Consider the following 18,507-nt stretch of genomic DNA (forward strand, 5'->3'; position numbering starts at 1 on the left):
TTTTTGTATTCCATACGGTTTTCGAGTTACGCTGTATCAAAAAGCACATATTGGTGGTAAAAGCAAAATGTGCAGTACGGTAATGGATAATAAATTTTGAACTCTGGAAAAATAAAACATAAGGCTTGGCAAAGCAGACAACTTGTGTTCAAAAATGACATTATTTCATCAAATTTGAACTTCTGAAACTTCAGAGCACCTCCTATTTCAAGAATTTTGACCAAAATGACCTTTTCTTTATTTTAATTAATTTTTTCTGTACGAAATTTAAGGCACATTATGGTAACTCCAAAATTATAACATTTAGTCCCTTATATCTCCAAAACTGGCAGAGATAGGTCCATAGTTACTATTGAAGTTGAATAGGAAGTCATATACTGGCAATCTTACTATGACCTTGAAATTGACCTTTGACCTACTTTTCACCATGAACTGAACTTTGCAAATTTTTCTTCCCTTTTATCTCCAAAACTGGCAGAGATAGGTCCATAGTTACTATTGAACTTGAATAGGAAGTCATATAATGGCAATCTATATGTGACATTAAAATTGACCTTTGACCTACTTTTCACCATGAACTGAATTTTGCAAATTTTGCTTTCCTTTTATCTCCAAAACTGGCTGAGATAGGTCCGTAGTTACTATTGAAGTTGAATAGGAAGTCATATACTGGCAATCTAAATGTGACCTTAAAATTGACCTTTGACCTACTTTTCACCATAAACTGAACTTTGCAAAATTTGCTTCCCTTTTATCTCCAAAACTGGCAGAGATAGGTCCATAGTTACTATTGAAGTTGAATAGGAAGTCATATACTGGCAATCTAAATGTGACCTTAAAATTGACCTTTGACCTACTTTTCACCATGAACTGAACTTTGCAAATTTTTCTTCCCTTTTATCTCCAAAACTGGCAGAGATAGGTCCATAGTTACTATTGAAGTTGAATAGGTTGTCATATACTGGCAATCTAAATGTGACCTTAAAATTGACCTTTGACCTACTTTACACCATGAACTGAATTTTGCAAATTTTGCTTTCCTTTTATCTCCAAAACTGGCTGAGATAGGTCCGTAGTTACTATTGAACCTGAATAGGAAGTCACATACTGGCAATCTATATGTGACATTAAAATTGACCTTTGACCTACTTTTCACCATGAACTGAATTTTGCAAATTTTGCTTTCCTTTTATCTCCAAAACTGGCTGAGATAGGTCCGTAGTTACTATTGAACTTGAATAGGAAGTCATATACTGGCAATCTAAATGTGACCTTAAAATTGACCTTTGACCTACTTTTCACCATAAACTGAACTTTGCAAAATTTGCTTCCCTTTTATCTCCAAAACTGGCAGAGATAGGTCCATAGTTACTATTGAACTTGAATAGGAAGTCATATACTGGCAATCTAATTGTGACCTTGAAATTGACCTTTGACCTACTTTTCACCATGAACTGAACTTTGCAAATTTTGCTTCCCTTTTATCTCCAAAACTGGCAGAGATAGGTCCATAGTTACTATTGAAGTTGAATAGGAAGTCATATACTGGCAATCTAAATGTGACCTTAAAATTGACCTTTGACATACTTTACACCATGAACTGAATTTTGCAAATTTTGCTTTCCTTTTATCTACAAAACTGGCTGAGATAGGTCCGTAGCTACTATTGAACTTGAATAGGAAGTCATATACTGGCAATCTAAATGTGACCTTAAAGTTGACCTTTGACCTACTTTTCACCATAAACTGAACTTTGCAAATTTTGCTTCCCTTTTATCTCCAAAACTGGCAGAGATAGGTCCATAGTTACTATTGAACTTGAATAGGAAGTCATATACTGGCAATCTAATTGTGACCTTGAAATTGACCTTTGACCTACTTTTCACCATGAACTGAACTTTGCAAATTTTGCTTCCCTTTTATCTCCAAAACTGGCAGAGATAGGTCCATAGTTACTATTGAACTTGAATAGGAAGTCATATACTGGCAATCTTACTATGACCTTGAAATTGACCTTTGACCTACTTTTCACCATGAACTGAACTTTGCAAATTTTTTTTCCCTTTTATCTCCAAAACTGGCAGAGATAGGTCCATAGTTACTATTAAACTTGAATAGGAAGTCATATAATGGCAATCTATATGTGACATTAAAATTGACCTTTGACCTACTTTTCACCATGAACTGAATTTTGCAAATTTTGCTTTCCTTTTATCTCCAAAACTGGCTGAGATAGGTCCGTAGTTACTATTGAAGTTGAATAGGAAGTCATATACTGGCAATCTAAATGTGACCTTAAAATTGACCTTTGACCTACTTTTCACCATAAACTGAACTTTGCAAAATTTGCTTCCCTTTTATCTCCAAAACTGGCAGAGATAGGTCCATAGTTACTATTGAAGTTGAATAGGAAGTCATATACTGGCAATCTAAATGTGACCTTAAAATTGACCTTTGACCTACTTTTCACCATGAACTGAACTTTGCAAATTTTTCTTCCCTTTTATCTCCAAAACTGGCAGAGATAGGTCCATAGTTACTATTGAAGTTGAATAGGTTGTCATATACTGGCAATCTAAATGTGACCTTAAAATTGACCTTTGACCTACTTTACACCATGAACTGAATTTTGCAAATTTTGCTTTCCTTTTATCTCCAAAACTGGCTGAGATAGGTCCGTAGTTACTATTGAACCTGAATAGGAAGTCACATACTGGCAATCTATATGTGACATTAAAATTGACCTTTGACCTACTTTTCACCATGAACTGAATTTTGCAAATTTTGCTTTCCTTTTATCTCCAAAACTGGCTGAGATAGGTCCGTAGTTACTATTGAACTTGAATAGGAAGTCATATACTGGCAATCTAAATGTGACCTTAAAATTGACCTTTGACCTACTTTTCACCATAAACTGAACTTTGCAAAATTTGCTTCCCTTTTATCTCCAAAACTGGCAGAGATAGGTCCATAGTTACTATTGAAGTTGAATAGGAAGTCATATACTGGCAATCTAATTGTGACCTTGAAATTGACCTTTGACCTACTTTTCACCATGAACTGAACTTTGCAAATTTTGCTTCCCTTTTATCTCCAAAACTGGCAGAGATAGGTCCATAGTTACTATTGAACTTGAATAGGAAGTCATATACTGGCAATCTTACTATGACCTTGAAATTGACCTTTGACCTACTTTTCACCATGAACTGAACTTTGCAAATTTTTTTTCCCTTTTATCTCCAAAACTGGCAGAGATAGGTCCATAGTTACTATTAAACTTGAATAGGAAGTCATATAATGGCAATCTATATGTGACATTAAAATTGACCTTTGACCTACTTTTCACCATGAACTGAATTTTGCAAATTTTGCTTTCCTTTTATCTCCAAAACTGGCTGAGATAGGTCCGTAGTTACTATTGAAGTTGAATAGGAAGTCATATACTGGCAATCTAAATGTGACCTTAAAATTGACCTTTGACCTACTTTTCACCATAAACTGAACTTTGCAAAATTTGCTTCCCTTTTATCTCCAAAACTGGCAGAGATAGGTCCATAGTTACTATTGAAGTTGAATAGGAAGTCATATACTGGCAATCTAAATGTGACCTTAAAATTGACCTTTGACCTACTTTTCACCATGAACTGAACTTTGCAAATTTTTCTTCCCTTTTATCTCCAAAACTGGCAGAGATAGGTCCATAGTTACTATTGAAGTTGAATAGGTTGTCATATACTGGCAATCTAAATGTGACCTTAAAATTGACCTTTGACCTACTTTACACCATGAACTGAATTTTGCAAATTTTGCTTTCCTTTTATCTCCAAAACTGGCTGAGATAGGTCCGTAGTTACTATTGAACCTGAATAGGAAGTCACATACTGGCAATCTATATGTGACATTAAAATTGACCTTTGACCTACTTTTCACCATGAACTGAATTTTGCAAATTTTGCTTTCCTTTTATCTCCAAAACTGGCTGAGATAGGTCCGTAGTTACTATTGAACTTGAATAGGAAGTCATATACTGGCAATCTAAATGTGACCTTAAAATTGACCTTTGACCTACTTTTCACCATAAACTGAACTTTGCAAAATTTGCTTCCCTTTTATCTCCAAAACTGGCAGAGATAGGTCCATAGTTACTATTGAAGTTGAATAGGAAGTCATATACTGGCAATCTAATTGTGACCTTGAAATTGACCTTTGACCTACTTTTCACCATGAACTGAACTTTGCAAATTTTGCTTCCCTTTTATCTCCAAAACTGGCAGAGATAGGTCCATAGTTACTATTGAAGTTGAATAGGAAGTCATATACTGGCAATCTAAATGTGACCTTAAAATTGACCTTTGACATACTTTACACCATGAACTGAATTTTGCAAATTTTGCTTTCCTTTTATCTACAAAACTGGCTGAGATAGGTCCGTAGCTACTATTGAACTTGAATAGGAAGTCATATACTGGCAATCTAAATGTGACCTTAAAGTTGACCTTTGACCTACTTTTCACCATAAACTGAACTTTGCAAATTTTGCTTCCCTTTTATCTCCAAAACTGGCAGAGATAGGTCCATAGTTACTATTGAACTTGAATAGGAAGTCATATACTGGCAATCTAATTGTGACCTTGAAATTGACCTTTGACCTACTTTTCACCATGAACTGAACTTTGCAAATTTTGCTTCCCTTTTATCTCCAAAACTGGCAGAGATAGGTCCATAGTTACTATTGAACTTGAATAGGAAGTCATATACTGGCAATCTATATGTGACATTAAAATTGACCTTTGACCTACTTTTCACCATGAACTGAATTTTGCAAATTTTGCTTTCCTTTTATCTCCAAAACTGGCTGAGATAGGTCCGTAGTTACTATTGAAGTTGAATAGGAAGTCATATACTGGCAATCTAAATGTGACCTTAAAATTGACCTTTGACCTACTTTTCACCATAAACTGAACTTTGCAAAATTTGCTTCCCTTTTATATCCAAAACTGGCAGAGATAGGTCCATAGTTACTATTGAAGTTGAATAGGAAGTCATATACTGGCAATCTAAATGTGACCTTAAAATTGACCTTTGACCTACTTTTCACCATGAACTGAACTTTGCAAATTTTGCTTCCCTTTTATCTCCAAAACTGGCAGAGATAGGTCCGTAGTTACTATTGAACCTGAATAGGAAGTCACATACTGGCAATCTATATGTGACATTAAAATTGACCTTTGACCTACTTTTCACCATGAACTGAATTTTGCAAATTTTGCTTTCCTTTTATCTCCAAAACTGGCTGAGATAGGTCCGTAGTTACTATTGAACTTGAATAGGAAGTCATATACTGGCAATCTAAATGTGACCTTAAAATTGACCTTTGACCTACTTTTCACCATAAACTGAACTTTGCAAAATTTGCTTCCCTTTTATCTCCAAAACTGGCAGAGATAGGTCCATAGTTACTATTGAACTTGAATAGGAAGTCATATACTGGCAATCTAATTGTGACCTTGAAATTGACCTTTGACCTACTTTTCACCATGAACTGAACTTTGCAAATTTTGCTTCCCTTTTATCTCCAAAACTGGCAGAGATAGGTCCATAGTTACTATTGAAGTTGAATAGGAAGTCATATACTGGCAATCTAAATGTGACCTTAAAATTGACCTTTGACATACTTTACACCATGAACTGAATTTTGCAAATTTTGCTTTCCTTTTATCTCCAAAACTGGCTGAGATAGGTCCGTAGTTACTATTGAAGTTGAATAGGAAGTCATATACTGGCAATCTAAATGTGACCTTAAAATTGACCTTTGACCTACTTTTCACCATAAACTGAACTTTGCAAAATTTGCTTCCCTTTTATCTCCAAAACTGGCAGAGATAGGTCCATAGTTACTATTGAAGTTGAATAGGAAGTCATATACTGGCAATCTAAATGTGACCTTAAAATTGACCTTTGACCTACTTTTCACCATGAACTGAACTTTGCAAATTTTTCTTCCCTTTTATCTCCAAAACTGGCAGAGATAGGTCCATAGTTACTATTGAAGTTGAATAGGTTGTCATATGCTGGCAATCTAAATGTGACCTTAAAATTGACCTTTGACCTACTTTACACCATGAACTGAATTTTGCAAATTTTGCTTTCCTTTTATCTCCAAAACTGGCTGAGATAGGTCCGTAGTACTATTGAACCTGAATAGGAAGTCACATACTGGCAATCTACATGTGACATTAAAATTGACCTTTGACCTACTTTTCACCATGAACTGAATTTTGCAAATTTTGCTTTCCTTTTATCTCCAAAACTGGCTGAGATAGGTCCATAGTTACTATTGAACTTGAATAGGAAGTCATATACTGGCAATCTAAATGTGACCTTAAAATTGACCTTTGACCTACTTTTCACCATAAACTGAACTTTGCAAAATTTGCTTCCCTTTTATCTCCAAAACTGGCAGAGATAGGTCCATAGTTACTATTGAACTTGAATAGGAAGTCATATACTGGCAATCTAATTGTGACCTTGAAATTGACCTTTGACCTACTTTTCACCATGAACTGAACTTTGCAAATTTTGCTTCCCTTTTATCTCCAAAACTGGCAGAGATAGGTCCATAGTTACTATTGAAGTTGAATAGGAAGTCATATACTGGCAATCTAAATGTGACCTTAAAATTGACCTTTGACATACTTTACACCATGAACTGAATTTTGCAAATTTTGCTTTCCTTTTATCTACAAAACTGGCTGAGATAGGTCCGTAGCTACTATTGAACTTGAATAGGAAGTCATATACTGGCAATCTAAATGTGACCTTAAAGTTGACCTTTGACCTACTTTTCACCATAAACTGAACTTTGCAAATTTTGCTTCCCTTTTATCTCCAAAACTGGCAGAGATAGGTCCATAGTTACTATTGAACTTGAATAGGAAGTCATTTACTGGCAATCTAATTGTGACCTTGAAATTGACCTTTGACCTACTTTTCACCATGAACTGAACTTTGCAAATTTTGCTTCCCTTTTATCTCCAAAACTGGCAGAGATAGGTCCATAGTTACTATTGAAGTTGAATAGGAAGTCATATACTGGCAATCTAAATGTGACCTTGAAATTGACCTTTGACCTACTTTTCACCATAAACTGAACTTTGCAAACTTTTCTGCCCTTTTATCTCCAAAACTGGCAGAGATAGGTCCATAGTTACTATTGAACCTGAATAGGAAGTCACATACTGGCAATCTAAATGTGACCTTAAAATTGACCTTTGACCTACTTTACACCGTGAACTGAATTTTGCAAATTTTGCTTCCCTTTTATCTCCAAAACTGGCTGAGATAGGTCCATAGTTACTATTGAACTTGAATAGGAAGTCATATACTGGCAATCTAAATGTGACCTTAAAATTGACCTTTGACCTACTTTTCACCATGAACTGAATTTTGCAAATTTTGCTTTCCTTTTATCTCCAAAACTGGCTGAGATAGGTCCGTAGTTACTATTGAACTTGAATAGGAAGTCATATACTGGCATTATAAATGTGACATTATAATTGACCTTTGTCCTACTTTTCACCATAAACTGAACCTTGCAAATTTTGCTTCCCTTTTATCTCCAAAACTGGCAGAGATAGGTCCATAGTTACTATTGATCTTGAATAGAAAGTCATATACTGGCAATCTAAATGTGACCTTGAAATTGACCTTTGACCTACTTTTCACCATGAACTGAATTTTGCAAATTTTGCTTCCCTTTTATCTCCAAAACTGGCTGAGATAGGTCCATAGTTACTATTGAACTTGAATAGGAAGTCCTATACTGGCAATCTAAGTGTGACTTTGAAATTGATCTTTGACCTACTTTTTATCATGAACTGAACTCTGCTAATTTCTTTCTCTTTTAACTTCAAACTTGACAGAGATAGGTCCATAGTTACTCTTGAACTTGAATAGGAAGTCATATACAGGCAATTTACTGTGACCTTGAAATTGACCCTTGACCTACCTTACGAAGAACTTAAATTTGATTGTACCATATATATTTTTTGCAATAGTTAAAAAATTCTTGTTGATTGCATTTTTACAGCTTGTCAAGCACAAAACTGGTGGCTGTGTCCCTTATTTTGTGTATGTGGGGGTCTATACGAATGCGTTTGCTCCAGCTGGTGGTACAATATTTGGAGGCGGTATCGCCTCTCTGATCCTCTAGTTAATTGTTGATTCTGTCTTCCAGGAGTATATAGAGGCTCTCCATGAACTCCATGAAGACTGGTTAATAAAACAAAAGCATCCAGTGCCCTGTCCTGTCTTGGTAAGTAATAGTAATGATGAAAGTGGTCATAAATGAAAATTTGGGATAAAAGTCTCTGGGGAAAGTAGTGGATAGGGTAAACATTTTCTACATGTATCTTACAGTAGTTGATTGCACTTTCTAGCTAAAATTGTTTTATTGTTGCAAAATTTCACACACAAAAAGAATGTGGTTAAAAAACATGATATTTGTCCTGTCTTGTTAAGCTGGGGATGAAAATCTGAGGAAAGTAGTGGATAGATGAAACCATATTTTGCAACGGATGATTGCACTTTTTGTGCTAATAAATGAAATTTTTATTTTTGCAAAATTTCACACACAAAAAAAAATAAATATTTGTTCTGTCTTGTTAAGCTGGGGATGAAAGTTGCAGAGCAAAGTAATGGATAGATTAAACATTTTCCCACTTTTGTCTTGCAGTAGTTGATTGCACTGTATTTTTGTATGTTTCAAAAGTTTCAGGCAAAAATGCTAAAACTTTTAAGTGATCACACATACAACAGTGTTATGAATTTTGCAGGTGCTGGATGCAAGTTGTGGCCTAGATGATTTGAAACATCTTTATGAAGACAAAAGACCAGAAATCCTTTGTGGATATCACTGATCTTAAACTGTGGTTTCAGATATAATGTTTTTCTTGAGACTTATGTCATTTTATCTTTTTTTATTAATTCACAACATGTCAAAGGATTTTAAAAGTAAAAAAGAGATTTTTGAATTTCTGTCTAGTCTGTTGTGTTGATCTTGGCAACTTACAGCATATTTTTTTCACATGTCAGTTTTCTGTTTAAATTCAGGCTTGATCACTTTCTCCAGCTCCTTTTAAGTTAATAGTTTATGATGTTTACATTTTAGTTATGTGTGGAAAGCAAAAAATGTTAAAAACAGTACAAAACTTGTATGCATAGTTTTAAAACCAGTATTATTTTGCATAAATAACTTGTGGAGGAGAATGTTTACATGAAGTTGCTGATAATGTAGATTATTTATTCAGAGAACAATGTCATTTTTTAAATATTGGTGTACATATTTTTCTTATACACTGTTTCCTCTTTTGTTTTCATATGTAGTCAAGCCAGTCACCACATTGTGTCAGATGCAGTGACATTGAGGAAAGTATATATAATGTGAATATTTATGGTCATGTAAAATCTGTAATGCACATAGACCTGTTGGTGCTTACAGCTAAAATATCCAGTGTGTTTGTTGACAGATGCATATATGTCAGCATTTAATACAACTCAACACTGGCAAAGGTGCAACATAAAGAGAAGACTACTTCTCTTCAAACTGTATTTTGAAACTGCTGTATTCACTCTCTGAGAAAGTATTGTAAGGCATCTCAATTTTCATTTTGAATCCATTGTTGAGCAATGGCATCAGCATTGAAATAGCTGATCTTGTAAGAATTTTAAAACACTGGAGAATAGTGTGACAAAAAATTGTGTCCCTTTAAGATATTTTATGTGTGGATGTTAAGTAAATGTCACATATGACATCATAAATGTACACATCAAGAGCCTTGGATGACCTGGGTTCTGCATTTTATCAGCCAGAGTGAAAGGGTTTTAACATTAAAAGACATTCATGAATATGTGATGAGTGCGTGTGAGTCACATTTGTATTATTCTTGGTATGAATTTTTGGCAGATAAGTTAGCGTGTTAAGACCGTTTTATTGTATTACTCGTACTGTCATTTTAAAATTTGATGACCCATCTCCTGTGCTCCACTGTGACAAATATGAAATAAATACCATGTCATTATATAAGATTTGATTGTTTTATCTTGTTTGGAAGATGCAGCTCTGACACAATGCCAACCAGTTTCCCTGAAAAGCTCCTCCAAATTAATTATGTTTATTCTAGAGTGTTCATTTGAGAATAATTTTTTAAGAAAAGGTTTTGCAGTTAATGCACACCCATGACTTTTCTTAGAAATGATTGTTTTGTGTAAAAATAATTCTTTTGGTACAAAAATAGTTTTATTTGACATATCCAATGCAAATGTACATATATGATACACTTATACAAAAACATGCCCCACTCATAATGTATTATGCTTTGTGGTTGGCACAGGTTAAATATGTTTTCTAATCCATTGTTAGTTGAAATATTGTTGGAAGTGGTAAAAAGTTCAAAAGAAATCCCAGATTGGCACCAAAATCTAGAACATTGTGAAATTTGTACGGATGAAATGGCTTATGACAATATGAAACTTACAAGTTAATACATGTACTTGTTGATGACGTCTTCAAACACAGTCAACGGTATGTTAATATGCTATATAATCTTGTCTATAAACATCAGTCTAGTTCTCAGTGCCTGAGATCTACCCATCCTGTGCCAATAAGGCAGCTTCTATTGCAGCATCAGCACCAGCAGATATGGAATCACCATCCCTCTGAAAGATAAATTTTTCCCTTATTGCTTACTGATGATTTACTGATTTACAATTTCCAATAGTAAAATGTTCAGTTCCTGGTTTTTATAAATTAAGTCAATGATGTGTCTCTATTGAAAAAATTATTTTTAAATAAAAGTGAAATTAAACTACTCCTCCAAAAAATTACCTTTTGTTCCAGAATAAGTAGTTCAGCCAGTCGCTTTACTTCTCGTGAGTTTGATAATAATGAAGACTCCCTCACTTGGTGTTTCTGTAACTCTCTCTTTTGACGTCCATTAAACTTGGAATTTTCTTTCATTGTTTTGTCCAAAAGTCTGAATTTATCAACAAATACTTTTACAATATTGTAACAAATTGGTATTATACAGAAGATTTCCAATTATCACTTGATTTTTTATTTCTTTTGATAAATGACTGGGTGCAACTCTACATTTTTAGTGACATTATAGATATATATTGCAATATTTAGAAATATTCACTTACTTGTCATATGTCTGCTTGGTCTGTTTGACATTCTTAAAGGCACCAATGATCACATCTCTGTAGGTTTTAGTCTCCAGAGTAAAAGCAGTTAAGAAATAGATGGTACAATGCAATGAAAATAAGAATAATCATAAGAGCATTGTCTTCAAAATGTTACTCCTAAATCTAAAATAATAAGGCACTAAAGTGAAATTTAATAATATTTCACTTACTGTGGTATTACTCAAGATAAAAATAACAATTTTTACTTTAATCACCTACTGGAAAACAAATCTTATTTATTGTCTAAATATCCCTTCTGTTCTATTCTAGTGCATTATTAAATAGAAGGATATGGTGGTAGATTCTCCATCTCAGTTCTCTGGACCTTGTATGTTGTCCCTGCCTGCTCTGTGAGGTGGTGTGTCCTCATGAAATGAGCCACCAGGGGGCACTGGCCCTGGACATCAAAGACAGACCGCACAAAGTCAGGACCCTTGCATGCTGGATGGGACTAAAAAAAAAGGAAAAGGAAACAAGTAAAAAAATCTGTCAAGAAAAGGAAATATGTTTCAAATCATTGATATCATTACAATTTCTATTATATCAAAAATAGTAAAAGGTGCTTTATACAAGATTTTTCACAAGAAAAAAATACAAAATTTTTGGGAGTTCTTAAATTCCAAATGCCATCACTTAATGAAATTCCACGTTCAGAAAAATTGAATGAAACGAGGACTATTTTTAAACAGCAAATAGTTATTGGTAAGTTTTCTCTGAACTTTTTTCTTACAAAAATATAAAACAGCTGAATATACCTCTTTTTTCTTATATCCTGAACTTATAAAAGACATGGTTGATGGATGTAAGGAAGCTGCCTTCTTAGCTTTAACTTTCAAATCTGATTCCTCCTCCACCTCATCTTCTTCCATATTCAGTTCTCTGATTGGAGACAAAACATCAAGCCCTTCTCTGACATCTGCCAAACCCCTAGATTTTTTAGACTGTCTTTTGGTAGGACTCCCTGCATTTGTTTTATTACTCTGTCCAGAGGCACTTGCCCCAGCAGCAGCAGAGGACTGGGCCTCAGCCACAGTCTCAATGGCAGAGGCTGTTGAAGGTGGCTCACCAACTGCAGACCTAGTGTCATTTACACCAGTAACTGATTGCTTCTTTCCTTTCTGCCAAGATGTACTTTTCCTTGGAAATGACTGTTTACTCTGCCTGCTAGTGGATGCTAATGAAGTACTTGAGCCATACAGACTTTGCATCTGATCCAGGTGATCTAGGTAGTCAAAGTTCAACACAGATGCTAAAATGAAAAATTGAAAAAAAAAAATTAAGAATTCATCCAGCCATACAATGAAGACTTAAAGTTGTAAAGAAGTAAAAATATTAAGTACTCAAGGTCTCTTTGAAAAATAGTTTGTATAGGGCACTAGATTATTGATTTAATATCAATGCAAACTATGTGCCATACCATGTCTATTTGTCAAGCAATTCTTTATATTAACTCTTTTGTTCTGTAAAGACTGACAAGCAATAGATAGGCAAAACAGTGTTCACTGATACTGTGAAACGTGTATATTAGGATCATTGTACAGGGAGAGACCTGATGTTTCTTACTTTTCTTATCTTTCTTGGCATTCATCATCTCCTCCCTGTTCTTGATACCGGGTGGCTCAAGCATTGGGAAGTTCCACTTTAACCAGGAGCGGGGTGCTGGCCGCATGCCTGTGACAGAGCAGTAAGAAGTTAAAAATTCATAGCTTTTTACCACAATATTAAAGAAGGAATTCCTTCCAGAAAAAAAAAACAAGATTCATAAATTCATTAATGACAAGAACTAAAATTTTAGATGGACCACTGGAACATCTATTACCTAAACATAGGAAATCAATGACAAAATTCTTTAAAACGACCTACCAGCCATCCATTCCCATACTAAAAACACCATCATTTCTTTAAAGTCCTCACTAAACTGCCTGTAGGAGTCAGGAAAGGCCTCACAGTATGCTGCATACACTGCCTGTGACATTAGGTCAGGGTATGACTACAAAATATAGATATGAAAGTTTAACATGTAATATTCTGAAAATTTCTTATGAAAGTTAACTCACTTTAAGATTTACCAAACGGGTATACACTCAGCGCATACACATATTTCACAACTAAAAATATGCATTTCAAAAGCACAAAGTAATGGAAGCATGAAATACACGGCCACGTCAAAATATAAATTTGCAACTCAAATTAATCATTTTATCTATCATAAATTTATCATTAAAAACTAACCTTCAGGAACACTTCCTTGTATTGTGGATGCTTTGCATAAATCATCAACTTCACATAGTTGTGTGATACTCTGTTAAACAATTTTGCTTGAACTACTTTGTTGGGCTGATATTTCTCCAGGAAATAAAACCAGAATATATCCTGAAAACATGCAGACAGTTCTCAATAATGATAGATTTTAAAAGACAGTAGATAAACAAAAAAATAAATAGATACATACTCGGAATCTACATAATCAATAAATACATACAGTATATGTGATGTGGGCCTTAATTATAATATAATATACTGTATCACACAACATTATCATCAGTTGTCACTGTATAAATTAATATGCTTCACTTACTAGTAACATAGCCTGAGACATTGGTGAGTAGAAGAGTTTTTCAAATTCTGGTCTGTAATTTGGCTGAAACAGAAATGAAAAACTTTAAATTCTTGGCTCGGTAACATTTAAAATAATCCCCAATATTTTTCTACTCAATGAACAGATTTCTAACACAGTTAATTGATCTATCTATGGGAAAAATGAAAGTAGATTTCAATATTGTTGGTTTTAAAGTTTGTGAACTTACTTTTCTTTTGAGGTCCATCTGGGCAAATGTGACCTTATTAAGTATTTGTGTAGCAGAAATATCATGTGGCAGCTGAGTCAGTTCAGTGGGATCATAGCCAGGGAACTGGTGCAACTAAAAACATTAGGAAAGTAAAGAACTCTCATAAGTGCAAAACAAAACACAGACAAACCCATATAAACTTCAACTTAATAACTTTGAAAACTGTGACCACCAACTGTGACCTGAATTTTTAAAAATAATAATAAATTAATAAATGAGTTTCAACTGAAAACTAATAAAAAAATTAAGTTCTACATTCATGTACTATAATACTCTTTTATATATCTTTAACTCTCCAACAAATACATTTTACATTTAATTCACCTCAATGAATTTTGGTTTTCCTGTTTCAACTTTTTTTACTGGTATTTTATTAGGCTGCAGTGTGACTTTAGAGATATTTCTCACTCGCTCACTGACTTCATGGCCTATAGCTGGAACATAAAACATGAATTGATGGCCAGGGTCTTTCTTGTAACATAAATAATTTACTGTTACCATAAGTTATTATGCGAATAACCAAAATATGATTTCAGTTTAATGTTGTAATAGATATATTCTCATTCACTGATCTCAGATCAACATTTAGTAAGAACTTAACATATGTATATCTATCCAACAGTATTTTTCTTAGTTACAATTTTCTGACTGAATCAGTATTTTTGTAATTTAGAAAAAACCTATATCTTCTTTAAACTATGCAATACGGATCTTACTTGATTGTAGTGCATAAAACCCAGCAAATGCATTCAACTCCTTGGCATCTTTCACTGAAAGAAAATTAACCTTAATTGTCATTAATACTGACATGATTGATCGAGGTAATGAATAGACCAAATGTAGAACATATATATCACCTTGTCTTAATAATACCAGTATTCACATATCTTAACCTCTAAAATAAACATAAAAAAGATATTTTTACATTACATGGAAACTATTTACTTCAGTGTTTTAACTGATTAAAGCCATTTAATTATATAAGAACTGAGATAATAGCAGCATGTCTATTTTAAACTGACCTTTCTTTTCATATTTTTCTCTCCCCTTTGCACTTGAAGGATGCAAAAACTGTGCAATGTAGTCATCTTCAGTCTCTGTGCTCTGGGATTCACAAACCAACTCAGAGTAATGAGACAGCTTGCGATCCAACTTACTGATCTTTTTATTGACTAAATCAATAGATCCAATTAAAAATGCTGTGAAACTGATTAAGGAAAAATAGTTTAAAATGATGCTAAAATGTAGCTTAAGTGCTAAACATGTTGTTTATCAGCTGCACTAAAGATAAGGTTAAAATGTCACAAAAATTAAGATTGGATTATTTATTTATTTATTTATTTATTTATTTATTTATTTATTTATTTATTGTGTGTCTACCTGTTACATGTAGTAGCTATATCTGTAGGACTCTCTCTCTCTCTTTCTCTTCTCATACTTACTGGAGATCTAGCCTTGTAAAAGTAACAACTTTACCGAGTCTCTGGTGCTACATTAGAAATGACAACTGATTTTTCAGTGCTAAATTCATGTGGTTTGCCTTAGCAACCTTTCCTTTTGTCTTTAAATAAGAAATGTCTTTCAATGAAATAAGGATACGTGATTTTGTGTGCTGCCTGTCTTGTATTAATCTCCTCCTTTTCTCGGTAACATCTCTCGTTTCGTTTATATCCTCTTCAAACAGGTGCATAGGCGAAGCTGTACGGTTGATGTCCGCCATGTTGTCAACAAAGTATACAGAGTCATCACGCAAAACTTTTTGAAATATCATGCAGTAAAAAACGCAGAAGAACTCCATTTTTTATTGTTAAAATTGATAATATTATTTATTGTTGACTTAATAATTGATTCTTTTATAATTTTTGTAGGCTAAAACTGAAATCTAAAGGTCACTGATATTTTCGAATATACCAACTATGATGTTGATGTAGTGGCTCAACTTGATTACAAACTGAAGCCTGAGTCTGTGAGACTGTGAGTTTTTGAGAGAGGTACGTACTATGCATTTGTTAATTTTCCTATTTGCGAAAAAGTTCAAAAGTCATGTTGAATGAAGTCTGTCCGACAAACGCTTCAGTTTAAGCTCCAGCTGTGGAATGCTCTATTTCCTTTATATTTATTGTCTGACTATAAATTGCCTTTGACTTTCAAACACAGCCAGTACATGTACATGTACCGTACATTGTACATGTATGAAGCAGGAGAGCAAACGCATGAGTTTCGTGGTGTTATTGGTATTACTCCCATCAAGTTGGCCCAACTTAAATTCGGTGGTGAAAACTTAAGAGAAGTAGTGAAATGAATATCTCCTAGTAAATGATTCACCTCCTTTACCAGATGCAACAGATTTTTTATTGATGAACATATTCACATACAAGGTACAATCAATACAGCACAGCTACTTGTAACTATAACATATCACAAATAAATTAATAGATAAATATAGATTATCATATTGTTGATAGATGGCTATACAAACAGATACGTATGTCGCATTTCATAATCAATTTACCAGGTTTGATCTACATGCACAGTCTCTGCTGTCAGCGCATAATGGATCTCACACTGGTATTATGATCTGGTTTGGACATGCGCAGAAAGACTAACTCTCTTCTTCATGCATTTCTGTACAAATATAATGAATATTTTAATCGTTAATATCCAGTTGATTTCCATTTGAAATCTACTATTTTTTTTTTTCAGATTTTTCAGCCGCGTTAGTTAACTTCAGTTCTTACTTCTACACGGACTTAAAAATATGCACCGAAATCTCTAGTTGCAAGAACATAGCTAGTGGACCTCTTTATTAGCTAACTCAATCACTTGACAACTGGCACGTTTGTGTTCCATTTAATATCTTATGAATGTGATTTAATTTTCAGGCTTTGGTGTTATTTTTTCAAGGTCAATAATGCCATTGTTTGGAAACAAATTTAGTCCAAAGAAGACTTCACCTAGGAAGTCCACATCCCTGTCAAACTTGACTTTAGATCAAACAGAAAAACCAGTAGAGTTTGGGTTGGACTACGGACCTATCAAAGTGAAACTAGGACATAACGAAGTTGCATTTGAAGATGGACAGTGGATTTCAGGTAGGCCTGAATACTTACATACTATTACTATATATCAATTGTCATTCTGAAGAAGCTGTTACTTAACTGTAAATGAGATACAAGGGTCACTTTTTGAGATACTTTCACAAGCAATACAGATCATGTATATGTTTTTTTTTTAACCAAAACCTTGATTGTCTCAGCTAATGGTAAAGGAATAATTTGTAAGTTTGATTTGGTACCCTTCTTTCTATATTTTCATTTCCCTGTTTTCAGCTAATGGTGGAAGTGGTGTCAGCAACAAAGAATTTATTAAAATGAAGAAACAAAACCAGCAACTCACAGAAGAAAATAATTTACTGAAAATTAAGTTGGAAATACTTTTAGATATGGTAAGTGAACATTGCTATTACCTGCGTCAACAGCTTTCTCCCTTGGTACCATTAAGTTATTTACAAATGTTCCCACAACTGTAATCTTTTAGCCAGTAACAATGGCAGATTTGTGTGAGTTTATATCATGATCGTATACTTGAACTGTAGAAGTGTTGCAAAGAAATCGCCTAGTGTGCATATAAAATGGCAGTAAACCATTCTGTTCCAGCTGTCAGAAACAACAGCAGAGGCACATTTACAAGAGAATGAAATAGAAGAACTAAGAGCTTTGACAAAGAAATCAGGAAAGAGAAAAGGTGGAACTGGTTAAGGTCTTATGAAGGATGAAAATAATTCCAGAAGTGCTTTTATCTATCAAACATTGCAATGTGTTTCATAGAGTGGGGTGATGACATGCCACCAGTACACCACTGAGATGAGCTGTTATGTTTTCATAAACTATATGAACCAAATAGGATGAAAACAAATCACATCCTTATGATTGATATATCCTGGAATTGGATTTGATGCTGCTGCCATGGCTACATGTACCACAGTGTTGCTAGGCACTGTTATCAATACCCTGTGATGCTTGGGTTGGTGCCAGTGCCATTGCTGATGTCAGAAATGTAGTGCAGATGAAGCAAGACACAAACATCTGTATCTGATGGCTTACCACTTTCTGTCAAGAGGGAATTTAGTGAATAATAATGATAAAGAATTGTAAATTGACACTGTTTCATAAAAATGCATTTTGCAATATCTGTTAAAAAGGTAATTTTTCCAGCATATGTATATCATTTTGAGTACACGGAGATTTCTTTTCAGTGATGAGAAATAGTGTTAAGTCCAGGACTTGAAATAATCTTTCATTTCTTTTCATTAGAAATATCTTTTGAATAATTGTTGTAATAATTATTATTTTGATATTAAATTTAACATGTTCATTAAAAATTAATATTTGTTTTCTGCTTGTTTTATTTATTG

At 33.9% G+C, this 18,507-nt stretch overlaps 3 protein-coding genes across 4 annotated transcripts in view; 2 read left to right on the plus strand and 1 right to left on the minus strand.

Annotated features, from left to right (window-relative positions):
* Nucleotides 1–10,086, plus strand: part of LOC106172429 (deoxynucleoside kinase) — a 14,110-nt gene extending 4,024 nt beyond the window's left edge. Inside the window, exons 10-11 of the mRNA XM_013553139.2 lie at nucleotides 8,237–8,314; nucleotides 8,835–10,086. Of these exons, the coding sequence (XP_013408593.1) occupies nucleotides 8,237–8,314; nucleotides 8,835–8,918 (162 nt within the window). The 3' untranslated portion in view covers nucleotides 8,919–10,086. The remainder of the gene's footprint in view (nucleotides 1–8,236; nucleotides 8,315–8,834) is intronic.
* Nucleotides 10,087–10,275: 189 nt separating this feature from the next.
* LOC106172421 (protein FAM227A) lies at nucleotides 10,276–15,893 on the minus strand. Its single transcript, XM_013553127.2, has 14 exons — nucleotides 15,693–15,893; nucleotides 15,116–15,292; nucleotides 14,810–14,863; nucleotides 14,418–14,527; nucleotides 14,052–14,165; nucleotides 13,823–13,885; nucleotides 13,477–13,617; nucleotides 13,108–13,234; nucleotides 12,808–12,915; nucleotides 12,000–12,493; nucleotides 11,538–11,695; nucleotides 11,203–11,280; nucleotides 10,886–11,033; nucleotides 10,276–10,716 (listed from the first exon to the last, which is right to left on the minus strand). The coding sequence occupies exons 1-14, from the start codon at nucleotides 15,889–15,891 to the stop codon at nucleotides 10,645–10,647; spliced, it is 2,043 nt and encodes a 680-aa protein (XP_013408581.2). The 5' UTR covers nucleotides 15,892–15,893; the 3' UTR covers nucleotides 10,276–10,644.
* Nucleotides 15,894–15,927: 34 nt separating this feature from the next.
* Nucleotides 15,928–18,478, plus strand: LOC106172433 (protein chibby homolog 1). Of its 2 annotated transcripts, none has more exons than XM_013553146.2 (4): nucleotides 15,928–16,084; nucleotides 16,998–17,185; nucleotides 17,423–17,538; nucleotides 17,750–18,478. In XM_013553146.2, exons 2-4 carry the CDS (start codon nucleotides 17,005–17,007, stop codon nucleotides 17,849–17,851), a joined length of 399 nt encoding a protein of 132 aa, XP_013408600.1. In that variant the 5' UTR covers nucleotides 15,928–16,084; nucleotides 16,998–17,004; the 3' UTR covers nucleotides 17,852–18,478. The 2 variants fall into 2 exon arrangements, with proteins under 2 accessions (XP_013408600.1, XP_013408598.1); XM_013553144.2 differs by having other exon boundaries at nucleotides 15,958–16,084; nucleotides 16,976–17,185.
* The last annotated feature ends 29 nt before the right edge of the window (nucleotides 18,479–18,507 follow it).

Source organism: Lingula anatina, chromosome 2, assembly GCF_051362555.1.
Source record: "Lingula anatina isolate TDL-2025a chromosome 2, LinAna3.0, whole genome shotgun sequence".
Classification (NCBI taxonomy): Eukaryota; Metazoa; Brachiopoda; class Lingulata; order Lingulida; family Lingulidae; genus Lingula; species Lingula anatina.